This window comes from Emys orbicularis, chromosome 5, assembly GCF_028017835.1.
Source record: "Emys orbicularis isolate rEmyOrb1 chromosome 5, rEmyOrb1.hap1, whole genome shotgun sequence".
NCBI classification, from domain to species: Eukaryota; Metazoa; Chordata; order Testudines; family Emydidae; genus Emys; species Emys orbicularis.
Window position 1 is genome coordinate 119,185,317 of NC_088687.1, and position 16,159 is coordinate 119,201,475.

The 16,159-nt window shown below is 38.9% G+C and overlaps 2 protein-coding genes across 3 annotated transcripts in view; one reads left to right on the plus strand and one right to left on the minus strand.

Annotated features, from left to right (window-relative positions):
• Nucleotides 1–8,137, plus strand: part of NSG1 (neuronal vesicle trafficking associated 1) — a 31,049-nt gene extending 22,912 nt beyond the window's left edge. The window contains 1 exon segment of the mRNA XM_065405449.1: nt 7,937–8,137. Within this exon segment, the coding sequence (XP_065261521.1) occupies nt 7,937–8,137 (201 nt within the window).
• A 1,684-nt stretch (nt 8,138–9,821) lies between these two features.
• The window catches only part of STX18 (syntaxin 18), a 110,131-nt gene continuing 103,793 nt past the window's right edge, over nt 9,822–16,159 (minus strand). Inside the window, exons 8-11 of one of the 2 annotated variants that reach the window (XM_065405118.1) lie at nt 14,302–14,360; nt 13,389–13,458; nt 12,652–12,732; nt 9,822–11,137 (exon numbers count right to left, since the gene is read on the minus strand). In XM_065405118.1, the coding sequence (XP_065261190.1) occupies nt 11,042–11,137; nt 12,652–12,732; nt 13,389–13,458; nt 14,302–14,360 (306 nt within the window). In that variant the 3' untranslated portion in view covers nt 9,822–11,041. Of the gene's footprint in view, nt 11,138–12,534; nt 12,733–13,388; nt 13,459–14,301; nt 14,361–16,159 lie in introns of those variants that run through there. The other variant, XM_065405117.1, reaches the window with a different exon arrangement.

The following is a 16,159-nucleotide window of genomic DNA, read 5'->3' on the forward strand; positions in this document are numbered from 1 at the left end:
AACCTCTGTGTATCCAGACCCGCTCATACCCAAACCCTCCCCCCCCAACCCTCTCCCAATGAGCCCCATTTGCCCTGGACCACTACAATGAGCCACCTGGATCCCCACCCTGCTGAGCCCCAACCATCTTCACCTGGACCCCCCTGCAGAGTCTGATTACCATTGCACCCAGAAACCCCCCCCCCAACAAGCTACTGCACCCGGATCCCCCACTGAGCTGCCTGCATCCAGATCGCCCCACATAACACTCAACTCACATCTGGATCCCCCCATACTAACTCCCTCCACACTTGGATTCTGCCTTGCTGAGCCTGCCTGCCCACACCTGGTGCAAAGGGGCAGGGCCTTGGGGTATTTCTGGGGTAGGCCCAGTCCTTGTGCTGTGTCAGCGTTGGGTGCAGCCTCATCGCTGAGTCTGTGTCGGGGTGGGAGCTGCAGAGTGATCTCCCACCTCTGTTCAGCCAGTGGCCTGTGCTCCCCAATGCTATGCTGGAGCCTCCAGATTTATTTGATAAAATTTGCGGAAGTTTAAAATATTGTGCACAGAATTTTTAATGTTTTGGTGCAGAATGCCCTCAGGAATATCTTATACTACAATGGCCACCTTGGGTATATATTGCCTCCTGCAGGAACAGGACTGAAGATCCAATAAAGGAAAAATATATAGGAAAAAATCTTTGCTAATTAATGTAATTACATACACAGTGTTAAAGGGTAGGGAGGTAGCATGAAGATAATAGAGTATGAATCTACTAGGAAGGAAGGGGAGAAAGAGATTGGAACTGGAATCACAATTCTCACAAGAATTTATCTCTCTGGCCATACAGCTGAGCAGTTTGATTTCTTTCACTTCTAAATTCACCACCATCACCGTCTGCAGGATGAGGCCTACCTTCTTACTGCTTGTCATCTCCTCACATCCCTGGCTGTCTGCCTCTTATTATACTGCTAGCTTTTAACAACATCCTTTCATTTCTTTCTATTAAGCTACCTTTTTTCCATTAAATTCTTATTTAAAATAAATACATGATTTTGTGTTTAAGGCACTTGACTGGGCCTGTCAGGGCCTGTAACATGGGTGGTTTGACCTAGTGGTCAGAGCCCGGGGTTGTGGTCAGGAGTCACACCAAGAGTCACAGCCAGAATTGCAGTGAGGAAGCAGGAACAGGACATGGTAACAGGCACAAGGAGTGGGAACCAGGCGAGGCGGCAGGAACTTGGTCTCATGGGTCTGGTCAGCAGCAGGCCTAGCAACTGGCTGCTCAAACAAGGGCTGTGGCAGGAACAGGACGCTTTATGCTAAGATGTGTCCAATCAACAGTCTACTGCTAGGGAGCTGATCCTGCTGAGCCAACAAGTTCAGCCTCTGTTTGTGGGAGTGTTCGCTAGTTTCCTGGTGGCACAGATACTAAGGCTTTCACTTAGCAACCCTGCCTGAGTTCAGGGCCTCAGGAGATCAGACTACAGTTTCTGTTTCTGCCTTGGAGACTTCTTGTGTGACCGTAGGCAAGTCACTTGCTCTCTCTCTGCCTCATTTTTTAAAATGGGGACAATAATACTTTTTCTCCTAACCTGTCCGTCTTGTCTATTGAGATAGTCTCTGCTCTGAGAGCTTTCAATGTCTTTGTACAGTGCCTAGAATGATTATCTCAGTTGGGCCTGTTAAGTGCTACTGTAATAAAGGCTATTTCTTCCAGGAAGACCTATATCATATTCTCTTCAGCAGTAAACTCTCTACATCCTCCCTTACTTGAATTGCTGTCCCATGTCCTCTCTTGTCTTTGCTTGCCTTTGCTACCTTGACTGGTCAGTGAAGGGAAAACTTCTTACCTCTAATTCAGCATTTCTGAGGATATTATTTGACTGGATTCCTACTCTTGGTCTTGTCCTTCTAACAAGGGACAGATGGGATCTCCCCTGGCTCTCAAAGCTGTCTGGCTGTTTAATGCACTGGTACATATAGCTCATGCAAAGACGCTTATTGTTACTTGTTACATTCCCAGTGGTGAGGGTTTTGTGGAGACTATTTCCAAAAGGAAGTTTAGATCTATGATCATCTCATGATACAAGGGATCATAAACTTTTTTTTGTCTGATAAATCCATAGAATATCAAAGCTACACTGCAATAATTGATCTGCATGTCATGAGGCCTAAAACTCTCACGATGCTGACTTTAGCGTCTGTCTCTGGTGCCAATGCCTGTGCCTCTGCCTCTTTTCTGGAAGATGAGGCAAAGCTTTGCACAAATGTCACATTTGCAAGCAAAAGTCTGCACCAGCAAAGATTACTTTAACTGTCTTGCATTGACCATGAAGCTCTTTGGGCAGACTCTGTCTATGCTAACTTTGCCTGCATTGAAGTTTTCTTGCATTGATATCCAAGCCTAGGAAACTGATGTGCTTTGCTTGCAAAGGGTAATGAGTGTCCCACATCAGTAGATCTAGTGCCATGGGGTATCTTTGCATAAAGGCCATACTGCCACAGCCTTGAGTCAACTTAGTTTACTCTACTCTGATGTCCACACATTGCGGGGTATCTTCAAACTGAAACAACTTGTTTTTAGGCCCTTGTTGAATCAATGCCTGGCTGTGATGGACAGTCCTACTACGTCATGGATGCCTCAGGCACCACTGTTTCAAACCTTTACATTGTTCTGTGGATCCAAGGCTTCAAAGTGTCTGTGTGCACTTAAGAATGCTACATTGTCATCTCCTATGGCAATGGTACAGCTGCTTAGACCATGACGCACCAGCTGCATTGACATTACCTGATCTGAGGCCTTCAATGTTGTTGGTCGTGCTTGGAGCACAGCTGTGTGGAAATCTCATGGCAGTAAGACCCTGCTTTGACCATTAAATGTCATGGATGGCTTTGTCCGTTCCATGTGACTCTCTAACTGCCTTGAGAGGTGGATCACGTGGCATGTTATGCATTGGAATTACTTGTGTCAAGGCTCCAGTAGCTATGCTCTATGGAATAGCTTTGCACCTATTTCACAACCACGCCACCATAAAATGTGTGTGTCTTGACTCCTGCTTTGAGGCCCAGAGGTTTCTGGATTGTGAGACAGCTCTGTACCTCGACAACCAAGAACCGAGACACTGGAAATACCTGATGCTTCTCATCTTGAGGCTTTAGGGAGTAAATGATCCTGTCCCAGAGTGTTTGAGGACCAACGATGTTGCTTCTGAAATAAACATCATGGTGCAGCTCTGTGCCAGTGCCTCAATAGTATAAACTTGTGTTGGCTCCTAATTTGGCCTTGGGGGATAGCTTTATAGCCTCTAAGCCGTTCCACAATAAAGTCTCCTTCCACCAGGCAGTAGACATAAGGCCATGGCTTATTTATATGCTGGGTGAATTTTGACATTGTGAGCCTAATGCAGATATCTGCCACAAGATAGACCGCACCTTTGAAGCACTCTTAACTGGCTACATACAGGTCAGACTTACAGGAGTTTCAGAACATGAGTGATCTCTCTCCTGCCATCCATCTCCACCCTTGGACAAACAGAGGCTAGGGACACCATTCCTTACCCATCCTGGCTAATAGCCATTAATGGACTTAACCTCCATGAATTTATCCAGTTCTCTTTTAAACACTATTATAGTCTTAGCCTTCACAACCTCCTCAGGCAAGGAGTTCCACAAGTTGACTGTACGCTGGGTAAAGAACTTCCTTTTATTTGTTTTAAACCTGCTGCCCATTAATTTCATTTGGTGGCCCCTAGTTCTTGTATTATGGGAATAAGTAAATAACTTTTCCTTATCTACTTTCTCCACATCACTCATGATTTTATATCTCTATCATATCCCCCTAGTCTCCTCTTTTCCAAGCTGAAAAGTCGTAGCCTCTTTAATCTCTCCTCATATGGGACCCGTTCCAAACCCTTAATCATTTTAGTTGCCCTTCTCTGAACCTTTTCTAATGCCAGTATATCTTTTTTGAGACAAGGAGACCACATCTGTACGCAGTATTCAAGATGTGGGCGTACCATCGATTTTATATAAGGGCAATAAGATATTCTCTATCCCCTTTTTAATGATTCCTAACATCCTGTTTGCTGTTTTGACTGCCTCTGCACACTGCGTGGACGTCTTCAGAGAACTATCCACGATGACTCCAAGATCTCTTTCCTGATTCGTTGTAGCTAAATTAGCTCCCATCATATTGTATGTATAGTTGGGGTTATTTTTTCCAATGGGCATTACTTTACATTTATCCACATTAAATTTCATTTGTCATTTTGTTGCCCAATCACTTAGTTTTGTGAGATCTTTTTGAAGTTCTTCACAGTCTGCTTTAGTCTTAACTATCTTGAGCAGTTTAGTATCATCTGCAAACTTTGCCACCTCACTTTTTACCCCTTTCTCCAGATCATTTATGAATAAGTTGAATAGGATTGATCCTAGGACTGACCCTTAGGGAACACCACTAGTTACCCCTCTCCATTCTGAGAATTTACCATTTATTCCTACCCTTTGTTCCTGGTCTTTTAACCAGTTCTCAATCCATGAAAGGACCTTCCCTTTTATCCCATGACAACTTAATTTACCTAAGAGCCTTTGGTGAGGGACCTTGTCAAAGGCTTTCTGGAAAAAAGCTGGAGACATGGGTCATTTCACTCTCATCTAAACATCCTGGGTCAGTTTTTCCAGGATATGGAGTTACCTTAACATATTCACAAAGGAGTTTTTGGCCCCAGATGCCAGAGTGCTTGCCTTCTGTTGAACCCAGAGACAGTAGGTCAAAACAATTTCAATAAATCAACTAAAGGCCAGCACAGCCTTGCACATTACACCTGAAGCTATTGACACAGCAAAATTAATGGAGCTGAATAGAATCACTCTCCTCCTAAAGAAAGCATTGAGGCCATCAACACAGCCCACCTCAAGAAAACTCAAAAGCCATCTTGATACAGCCAAATTCAAGCAGAGCTAGAAACCACAGTTGCCATGGTATGAAGGGCTCCATCTATGCCTAGCTACAGCTGCAGGCTGTGAAAAAGACTGGTGTCCCAGACCTGAGGCGTACCCACTATCTATATCACCCCTCTGTGTTACTGTCTTTCCTAATCTGGGAATTAGGAAAAGAGATAAAAAGGATACAGGATGATGTTCTGAACTAAGACAAAGGCTGCAGGACAGGTAGTGTTCTGGAACCAGCCCCACAGAACATTTACATCAGAGAGCTCAGTGGGTGGCTACGACCAGTACCTTACTGGTGGGGAATGTTCAAGAACTCTGGGCTGGGCCATACAATAGGTACACTTATTAGTTCCTCAAAGGGCCAAAATCCTTTCATTGCGAGTAGGAATCCAGTCAAGATGGAATCTCTAGTATATGTGTCTTAAGCTGTTCTGCCAGGTGCTGTGTACATTTGTGACTATAAAAAAAAACACCACCACCTTAATCAGGGATACTGTGCCATTTGGGAAGCTATTGTTTGGGTGTGACAAAATGAAGTGCCTTTATGATCAATTACAGTTCCAAAAGTACCACAGGATCTTTAAGTAGATTTGGCTTGGTTCCAATGCTGGTAATTCTGTTCTGTTTGCCCCCTGCAATTTTAATTAGGCAAGTGGATTGTGCTCCCATTCCCCACATCTTAACACATTCCACAGATGGGTGAAATAATCATTAATAACAGCTTAAATGTATACAGCCCCTTTCATCTTTAAGGCTCCCCAAGCACTCTATAACCATTACACATTCACTGTGATGTATCAGTTTTAAATGTAAGTGCAGGAAAGTCAGGGAATGGTATCGTTAAGGTTCTGATAGAATCACATACAGAATGTGCCATATCCATGTAGTAATTTCGATATGCAACGTAGATGAGTTGGACATGTGACGTGGAATATTAACTCAGTTTGTCAAAGTTACAAGCAACTGAAAATAGGGGCCTATAATGAGAAGAATCAGGCAACCTGAATCATTGGCATTGCTTCCAGTTTGTGTCTATAATGAAAGCACAGTTGCCATAAATGCCAACTACAGAACTATTCTAGTTTTTCAAATTAAGAATGGATATTTCCAGATGATGATGCAGTTGCTGTAGCTGAGCGAAAACAATGAAATAATCACTATCCCAGAGTTGCCCTTGCCTTTCCTCACCAAGGCTCCCATCCTCCAACTGCCTCTGGGTGCTATGACCACTGTGTCCATGCAGAGCCCCATTGACTTCACTGGGGCTCTGCATGAGCCTAGGACTAGAGGAAAATCTAGGTAGATTGAATCTTGTTGGGTAGAGCTACTGTCTCTTGTCATGTGTTGTCATTAATCTGACATTCATCCAGCTTTTGTAAACACCACTGAATGGATTAGAACTGCGAAGTCATCAACTCCAATGCACTCTTACAAATTATTAAGGATTTCAAAAGGGAGTTTACTCAAATGCCCTTTGGCAGCAATGCCTCCTGCACTGGTCAGGCCTACCACAATATTTTATTCTTCAGACCCTTTCTGATAGATCTAACATATACAACCTCATAGTTTGGGTTTGCCTTTACTTTTTCCTTAAGTTTTGTGTATGTGTGTGGCCCACAGAATGGGATTAGTGTTTGTCTAATGCATGCTCTACCCCAACGTTTTAGGACACACACATTCTAAATTAACACTTTTCATTGTATCTCCCAGAATATCGTGTTTTATTTTTGTCTGTCTCTTTAAACATTAAGCTGTTTGGGGAATCCAAGTTACTGGTACTTAGTTAAAAGCCACTTTCTTTTCTACTAAGATGAGGATTCTGACAAACAGAAAAATAAACGCTGTTAAAAGGGTATCTAGTCATTAAGGTTGTAATTTTAACATGCCCTCTATTGTGCCTGAGAAGTGCTGCCACTAAATGTTGTTGATGTGGAGTTCTGGGAGAATGCTATTAAAATGTATTGTGTATTTGAATATTATTTAAATAAATATTCCATTTCTGTAAGGAGACTTAGCATACCATTTTTTAAATGTGTTTCTAGATGAGGTAGACATAATTAGACTTATTCATTCCTCAGACTGATCTGAGTAGTGCAAGTACCAATACCTTGGAAAAAGATTTTTATTCTTAGTTATATTTTCCTTCATTATCTTAACTAGAACTAGCCTCCTAAACGGAGTTGAAATTGCCTTAGCTAGTGCTGGTGTTGCTTACTACAACATCAATGGAATGATAGCTTAGAGCTAGCCAACAGATAATGAAAGCATGTACATGCATGCACATGTCCCCATCTGACAACATTTTCAAAAATAGGTGGCTACATTTAGGCTCTGAAATCCATATTTAGATGCCTAAACATGGATTTAAGAGCTTAACTTCAGCCATGTATTTCTGAAAATCTTGGTTTCTTTTTGGGTAAACATATATAGGCGTATTTTTTTGCTGTGGCATTAAGTTTACTACACTGTCATAGTGTGGTCATAGCTTGGCAACAGCATATTTGTTAGCTTTTATTCAACACAGACTGAAACCAGGCTATTAAAGTGCCCTCAGCCATATCTAACTATGGAATTGTAGCTTTAGCTGTTTGAATTAGTTAACTGTTGAATTGAGAGGCACCAAAAATGTCTGGTTCTAGAAATTTAAAGCCATTTAAAAAACCTTGTTAGGGTAACCAACTAAATTTGACTGCTTGATGTTGTCTGCTATTTTAGAGTGTCTGTCTAATAACTGTACTGAAGTATAGTGGAATACAATTGCATGACTATTGTCCTCTTGGGACTCCTGAAAATAAGATGTGATGTAGGAGGTTATCACAGTGAGGAACGTATTCCAAAATAAATTTGGATTATTGAGACCAGTATATAGTGGTATCATCACAACAATTCAACAATATTGGTGTTGCTTCTTGACTTTCACAAGTAAATCATGAAGACTATAAAGAGAAGTTACTTGTTACTTGTCTTTGGAACAGTCTCTAATGTAAATGGTGGATTTTCTTCCAGAATAATCAATGCATTCCAGTTGGATTAGAGAACTACTACTCTGAACAAGACTCCAGCGCTCGAGGGAAATTTTACACCGTCATAAACCACTACAATCTGGCCAAACAAACCATCACACGTTCAGTGTCTCCATGGATGACAGTACTGTCAGAAGAGAAATTGTCTGAACAGGAGACTGAAGCTGCTGAGAAATCAGCTTAGTGCGATAAGCTAATTATTAATATGTCATTTGAAGGTAACTAAGGGACTTTAAGGAACTTTTCATTAAATATAATTATGGATAATTTAGAGGTTACTCATGTTTATGGTGCAATTGCTTCTGTTTGCTGATACTGCTTTGCAAAAAATAAAACTTGCTACAAAACATTCATGGGCATAAAATAAGGTGCATATCAGCATCGCTTTAGAGCTCTGACACCATTTTCAATGTTAAGAAATCAATTTTAGATATTTTCTTGCAATTTACTGGATGCTGACAATTTTTCACTGGATTTTTCAGTGGTTTGGACTTCACATAATGTGCTTTATTGTCTGAACTGATACTTTTTGTTTTTATTACATAGCCATTTTTGCAAACTGAAACACCATAGCCATAACTAGAGTGATCTCTTGTTTAGCGAAGAGCTGTATTTAAAACATGTTTTCAGCTCAAGGCTGATATCAAGGACTTGCTGTAATGATTAGAATGGAGAAAGAAAAACTGTCAGGTAGCATATTTTTCTTCACTGTTGATTTGTAAGTGATAATGAAGTTCTCTGCAACAAGGCATGCTCAATGTTTTATTATTACTGTCAACAAAATTTCACTACATTCCCACTATGGCTTTAGTATGTTAGTAAGGATGTGCACTGAAACACAAACTAGATAGGACACAGTGGAGCGAGAGACACACTTTTAGTTATGGATTTGTTCAGGTTGTGTAAAAACAACTTATGAACTGGAGGGTGTTCTGATGAGAAAGGACATCCTTTGATCACATTGAAGAAAGAGGCAGAAAGCCTTTCACTCTCGATGTAGTCCGCCCTCTGTAATTTGTCTGATATGACAGAGGGAGTAACACTTTAAAAAAATCCCTTTTATACAACATTAACACTTTCCCTCTTTTTATATATATTCTGAATTGCTTTGAGTTAACTATGCTGTTTGCAATTTGCTAATTTTTAAACTACGGGACATCACAAGTGAAACTAATGTATTAGTTTAAGCTACTTGCTGTTTTAAAGTGACATGTCAAAACGGAGTGAAGAAGCATAACTCTGTTTATGTATGATTTTGGAGGAAAAAAAGTAGACAAGCCTAGTATTGTGGGTGCACGTTCAAGTTTGATGTTTCATTGTATTGACAAATTTCTTATTTTGTATGAAACAATGTTTTTTCATTTAATCTTAAATATGCATTACAAAAATAATTTTATTAATCTGCCAGTTAGACAAAATAAGTGTGTGAAGCTTTTAGGTATGAGATTCACTTTTCCTTTCATATTACTTGAATGTGATATTTCTAGTGGACATGTCAAAAGTTCCGTTGTTGTAGGCACTATACAAAAATGAAAGGAAGCCATTGGTTATTTGTCTAGTTCTGTAGTAGAACAAACTTGGTCAGCTCCACTTTTGGGTTTTCTTCTAATCCATTATTAATGTATTTAGTATCAAAACTTTACATACCAATAAAGTACAAAATGGCCACTGCTTCTCAATTCTATAGGTTTGATACCAAACATAACAATGAGTGTGCATTATATAGTTATGAACTATAAAAAGCTTTGTTTATTATGCTGTGTGGAATGCATAAAAAGCAATAAATTATGTGCCAAATTTTTCTTTGCATTTTTAAAAAAGTTCAGACTCATGTAAACACATTAAAACATACCATGTTTTGTCTGCTAGTAGACATGTACTTTATTGAATGTAAATTAATTCACATGTAACTTTTGACATTTTCACTTCATGCAAAATAAAGAATAAGGATGATATTGCCTGTTGCATACTGTATGTTGACATACATTTCAAGACACACAGTAAAATGAACTTTTAAATCAAAATTTTTACCAAAAACATAAATTCAAATTTTATAAGATTTGCTTTTCATTATTATCCTCCAGAGATGTGATTTAAATATATTTTCCCTTAAACTTAGACCAGTAAACAACTTCACTGTACAGCCATCTGCTGAACAGTAAGACTAATTACTATCCTCAAAAGAAAACATTCAAAAATTTCAGGCAGCTGGAAACATAAAACTCATTTGGTGACTGATGCTGCAGCCCTTGAAGTCAAAGGGAGTTTTCCCTCTGACTTCAACAGGAGGTGGTTCATAAGCTCCTGGCTCCAACAGCTTCTGAGGTTTGTTTTTTGAACACGTAGTTAACAACTTTAATACTTCAAAAAGTTTGGCTTCCATGTTATCTATTCTTCAGCTTTGCTCCAACATCTCAATACATCAGTTGCATCACAATGTGTTTACTATAATTTAACATACATGACACTTCTTGGAACCTAGCATAAGTAAAGCTTTATAACAGTGTTTAAGAGACAATTATTTTCCAACAAATACAAATGACCGCTGCACAAACTAATTCTACAGGATTAGGAGTGGCTGTCACAGATGTACAAGGTTATTACAATTTGTAATGAGTGATGTGACTAAAAAAGAAACCTGAGACAATAGATAGAAAAGCTCAACCCTGTCTGCATTGCAACAATTTTCTTCATTGTACATCTTGTCTACATTGTGAACTTTCCACTAATTGGCTTGGGGAGCTATAATTTCCTAAATGTATAATTTACATTTTATTGAAAATTTCTTGCAACTTACTAAACTTGAGCCTGCTTTTTACTTGCTAGCTGATTCAAAGTTTTTAGCTTTGGAAGACTCTCTCTTGTTTTATGAAGCTGCTGAATGGACTTAAATGGTGTTGATCTGTTCACTGCAAGAGTGGTACATACACACACACACACTTTTTTGTACGTACATACACATACTTTTTTTTTTTTGCTAGAAAATATTTTCCAGTCACAACAGTATGACATTTGCAGAGAGTGTATCCTGCTTTGAGAGGAGGAATGTCTAAATCTTATACAAACATAGCACACAGGCTTTGTTTTATTAACTGTCATACCAGTCCAGGAAAAGCAAGGAGAATGAACACATTACAAGGAAGAAAAGGATCCATACTCGAAATCCAGCGTTTTTTTGGATTGCCTGTAGGAAGATATGAGCTCAATGACTATTTTTCCTTAAAAATACTAGATTTCCATAATATGACTCAACCAACAGTCCATCTGGGCCCAGTCTGGCACCTCTTTAAGCCAGTGGCAAAACTCACCCTTGACTTCACTTAGAGAAGAGTTAGGCCCATATTTCTCTAGATTCTCCCCCCAGGACTCAGGCCTCAAAATTTCAAAAGCAGAGTCAATTGAAGGGAAAAAAGCAATCCCCCATCCTACCAATATAGTTGGGTTAGTTAATGATAGAACATTTGCCATCCACAATAATGAACAGTTCTAAAGAAAGTGTTATAAGAATTGATAAAAAATGCATACATTATCTATTTAAATGCCAAACGTTGACTTTCTAAGAACAAGAGAAACGGCTTCTCTAAACAGTTCTATTAAAGCTCTTCAGTGATTAAATAACTTAATAGCTGTTACTGAGGGCTAATTTAACATAGGTCAAGGCAATATTTAAATATTGTAAATGACCAAGTTCAAAATAGCAAACATTGCTTCCAAGATTTGTTTTTCAACTGAAATGGTAAGGAGGGGGGGTTATTTTAGACTTAATGTCAATAGACTATCATTAATAGTATCAGTCTCAATTCTTAAATAGAGAAGTTTTAATTTGTGGATCTCAAAGAGTTTTTACAGGTAGGGAAACTGAAACACAGAGGTTAAGTGACTTCCCCAAGTTAATGTGCATCAGAAGATGTGTGTGAGTCCCAGCTCTGCCACTGACACACTATGTGACCGTAGGGAAGTTAGTTACACTCTCTGTGCCTCAGTTCCACCAGCTGTAAAATGAAGATAATGATGCTTTAAGAGCCAGGAATGAGATGCACTGTACTTGAGTGCTGAATAATAATAATAATAATAATAATCTATTTAGTCTATTGACAATTAGTCTAAAAAATTTGATCCCTGCCATCATATGCTCTGCCCACTACACCATGTTACCTTTTGGATAACCAAATCTGAATAATAACAATCCTAAATCAAGTCTCTGAAAATAAAGTCCCAAACCGATTTTCAAAAATAAGTGCCTAATGATAGGGTCCTAAATTCATGTTTAAGCATTTAGATAAGTGAACCTATAAACAGGATCTTATGCAGTATGGGGAAGGGCCTCTTCTGATCAAGATAATGTATCAAGACTACATTTCCATCGATTTCAGTGGTGTCTTCTTCCACCAAACTCCTTAGGGACACTGCATAGGTGACTACATGCAGCGCGGGGTCATCCTCATCTTTAACAAGGAGGTGAAGACAAGCAAAGGTTACAGGTCCCAGTGGTTGTTCAGATCAACATTAGTGAAACATGAAGTTTCACAGACTACACTTCAGTGTAAGTGATCCAGGTAGCTTCCACCCACACTACTATTGCTAATCAGCTATGCCCCTAAGGTAACCATAAGTTGCAAATATGGCCATGGTATAGGGCAAAAATGCTTTGATAGCTAGGAGCAAGAAATGCATCGAAACACTACTTAGTAACATTACCTCTCTTATGTCTTCATTGCCGCCTTTGATATTTTCTGTTGCACCCACAACTAACTGATGAATATTGTCAATTTCGGTGTCCTGTTGAGCAAGAGTTCCATAAAGACAATGACAAATTCTGCAGAAAAATGTTAACTGTAAAGATCTGGGTCAGAATAGATCCCAACTATGAAATAAAGTATGTATCTTAATATCTTATACGCATCTTTACCAATCTTCAAGGGACCGAGGGTTAATTAAATCTTAAATTTTCTGTCTATGTCACTAGGAGCCTGAAATCAATAGAAAAACTTCCATTGACTTCAGTAGCCTTGTATCAGATATAGCATATAATTTTTCACCAGTTGTTTTACGGAAGATGTTTCGTTTCCAAAATGCCACTAACTGAGCATAAGTAACAAGTAACATTAACAATACATTGTTCTGAGGCAAAGGGACCTTAATAGTTAATTCAAGAGTTTTTATCTTTTAATGTTACTAGGAAGATGTATCTACTAAGATTATTATGCAGGAAAAGCCATCATGTATTTGACTTTGAAACACGACTTTTAAGTTCCATTTTTCCTCAGTGTCTGTGTTTTCTTTTATTCACATCTCTGATAACATAATGCAACTAACAAGACACAGAGCAGTTTCACAGCTGAGAAATGTCTGCAGGAAAAGCTCATTTCTCTTAAGCATACAGTTCAGTTATTTCTCTTGACATTTTGATGTTACAGCAGCAAATGTTTTTTTACCTGTTGCAAGACTTTTTCTGTGAATATCTCTTGAAGTCTGGAGATTTCAACCACTTTCCCTTCAATTTGTCTTGACAAAACAAAACACCCCCCCCCAGATATGTCATTGTGTTAGTGCAAAGATTTTCCACTGTAGATTCACTCTAGACTCACATCCTCAAACCCAGCAAATCACACTATTAATAAGATAGTCATTTTATCAGCAATTTGTTTAGTTAGCAGTAATGTACAAATATTCCATGTTTATGGTGAGAGGGAGTGGAGCCTGCAGATGTGCTATAGTATACTGGAAGTTCTGTAGCAGCTTCACTTATATTAACAATGAGGGGGAAGAGTTATCAAAATGATATGGAAATGAATAATACAACTACAGTAGCCCTTAGATTAGTTATTTTGACATTATATCTATTTTATTTTAAGCTGACCCCATGTTTACAATTTTTGATTGCTGAAGACTTGTATTGAACACACATGTATGGTAGAAGTTGTCAGAGAAAAGATGGAGGGGTTTCGTAGGTGGGCAGTTGGGTCTTTTTCACCTGGAGAAGCATGGGAGATAATTTGGCATTATAGGATAAACACAATCTGGATGTTTCTATTAAAATGATCAGCAATGAAACAGTTAATATTTAAATGGCTATATTTAAGTTTCAGACATAACCCATCAAATGGAAACATCAAACACCTTGCAGAGATTTTTTTCAGGCTGCCTGCAGACTCAGGAAACAACATGGCACGCGTTTACATTCAGTTCACATTTTCAAGGTTTATATCCAACTTTATGGACTTCAGTTTTTTAAATGAAAGCCCATATTCTGGAGCAAGATATTAGCAAGAGGTGGATTCTATAGCCCTGGAACACGGGACCCTGGTTATAAAACATGCAAACCCAGCAAATAAGAGAAAGTTGTACCTCACTTCATCAAATAGGCTATTCATCTCACCAACAAGTCGCTTGTTTTCCTGTTCAAACTAAAGGAGAAAAAACAAAACAATAACAAAAAACACCAAATGAAGTCACAGATCAGATTGTTGTAAAAGACATTCTAAACAAGAAAGCAAGGTTTCAATATTAATTATAATTAATTAATCACTAACAGTCAATGTTTAAGAGCTACAGAGATCTTTCTGTAATACTCACCCCAGTTTGGGAAGTAAAAAAACCCAGCATGAACATGTTTGCTTTAACCAGCCACCTGAAAAGCCATTACTCTCCTCTTTTCCCCCAATGATGAGCCAAAATGATTTTACAGATTTGCTCAATGCACAAGTACACAAAAGACACAATAAAAGCAACATTCCTCCTGATTTAATATATGTTTTCACTTGAGAAGCAGCTATAGTATATGATATTATTCTAACCTAGTGTGGTATGAAATGAAGAGCTTGAGTTTGCCAAAATATAAAACTTTCTGACATCTAGTACTGATACTTCAGAAAATAAAGCAAAGGCCAGTACAGTTGCAGTCTCTCTAACCGGTCACTTTTCATTTTAAATTGGGGTTACTCAATTAAGTAGCTTTTAAATTTACTATTATCATTACATTTTCCAAGCAAATAACCATAAACAGATTTTACTAGAGAAATAAGCTCTTCTTTCAGAGATGGACTACATTAATTGCCAATTCATTTGGAGTTCACAGTAGTAGTTTTTTGCATCATGCTCTTCCAAAAAGACTAAGAGCCCTGAAGATGATTTGACAAGTCTGCACAGCCAAACTGTAACATATAAATAACAGGCTAACTGCAATCCTCATCTTAAAGAAAGTTTTCCAATAAGAACCAGTTTCTGTGCCCTAATCACCACATTATGAAACTCTATTTAGATGGGGGATGGGATTTTCCAAAGTGCCTAAGTGATTTAGGAGAACAAATCCCATTGAAAGTCACAAGTTCCATTTGAAAACCCCACCCAGGGGAATTCAGAATTATGTTGATTACTTCTACAAGAGCAGTGCTTGAGTAGGAGCTGAGAAGGTATGCTTCTGAAATCGCCCACTATAAAGTTTCAAAGAGTCCCTGAAAAACTATAGGTTGAAAATGCCGGGTTGATTTATTTTCAGTGAAAATTTTACTGAATATGAAACATTAATACTTATAATACACATCCTAAGTAGAATGCGCCTGTGATATACTGTATTTCTAAATATAGAGCCCCATACATAGCAGTACGAATAGTGGAAAATGTGGTCCCCACAGTCCAAATAATTTCACACAGGAGCAGAGTGAAATAGTCCAGCACCTTAACTGTGCCAACAGAATGAGTATTATTCCATTTCTTTCAAGAACACTTGGTATTTACACTGAACTCATCTATTAAAACACTTCCTTTGTGTTTTGCATAATCTAATCAAGTTTCAATTTCATTAGCAATAAAAATACAATGCTTCTCCATTATAGGGTTGCCAGGTGTCCGGTTTTTGACTGGAATACCCAGTCAGCAGTGCTGACCGGACCATTAAAAGTCCGGTTGGCGGCACTGGCAGGCTCCCTGCCTGGCTCCACACAGCTCTCGGAAGCGGCCAGCATGTCCCTTCGGCTCCTAGGCGGAGGGAAAGTCACAAAGGCTCCATGTGCTGTCCCTACCCCGCGCACTGGTGCCGCAGCGCTGTCCAATAGGAGTTAGTAGCAATCTGAGCAAATGCCCAGTATTTCTAAGAAACAGAAGTTTTGTAGGGATTAAGCAAAAATTACTCAGAACATTATATGTCAATGCAAAAAGCAGAGGAATTTAGTAACTGCCTGAACCATGATCTTTAACAGGAAAGACG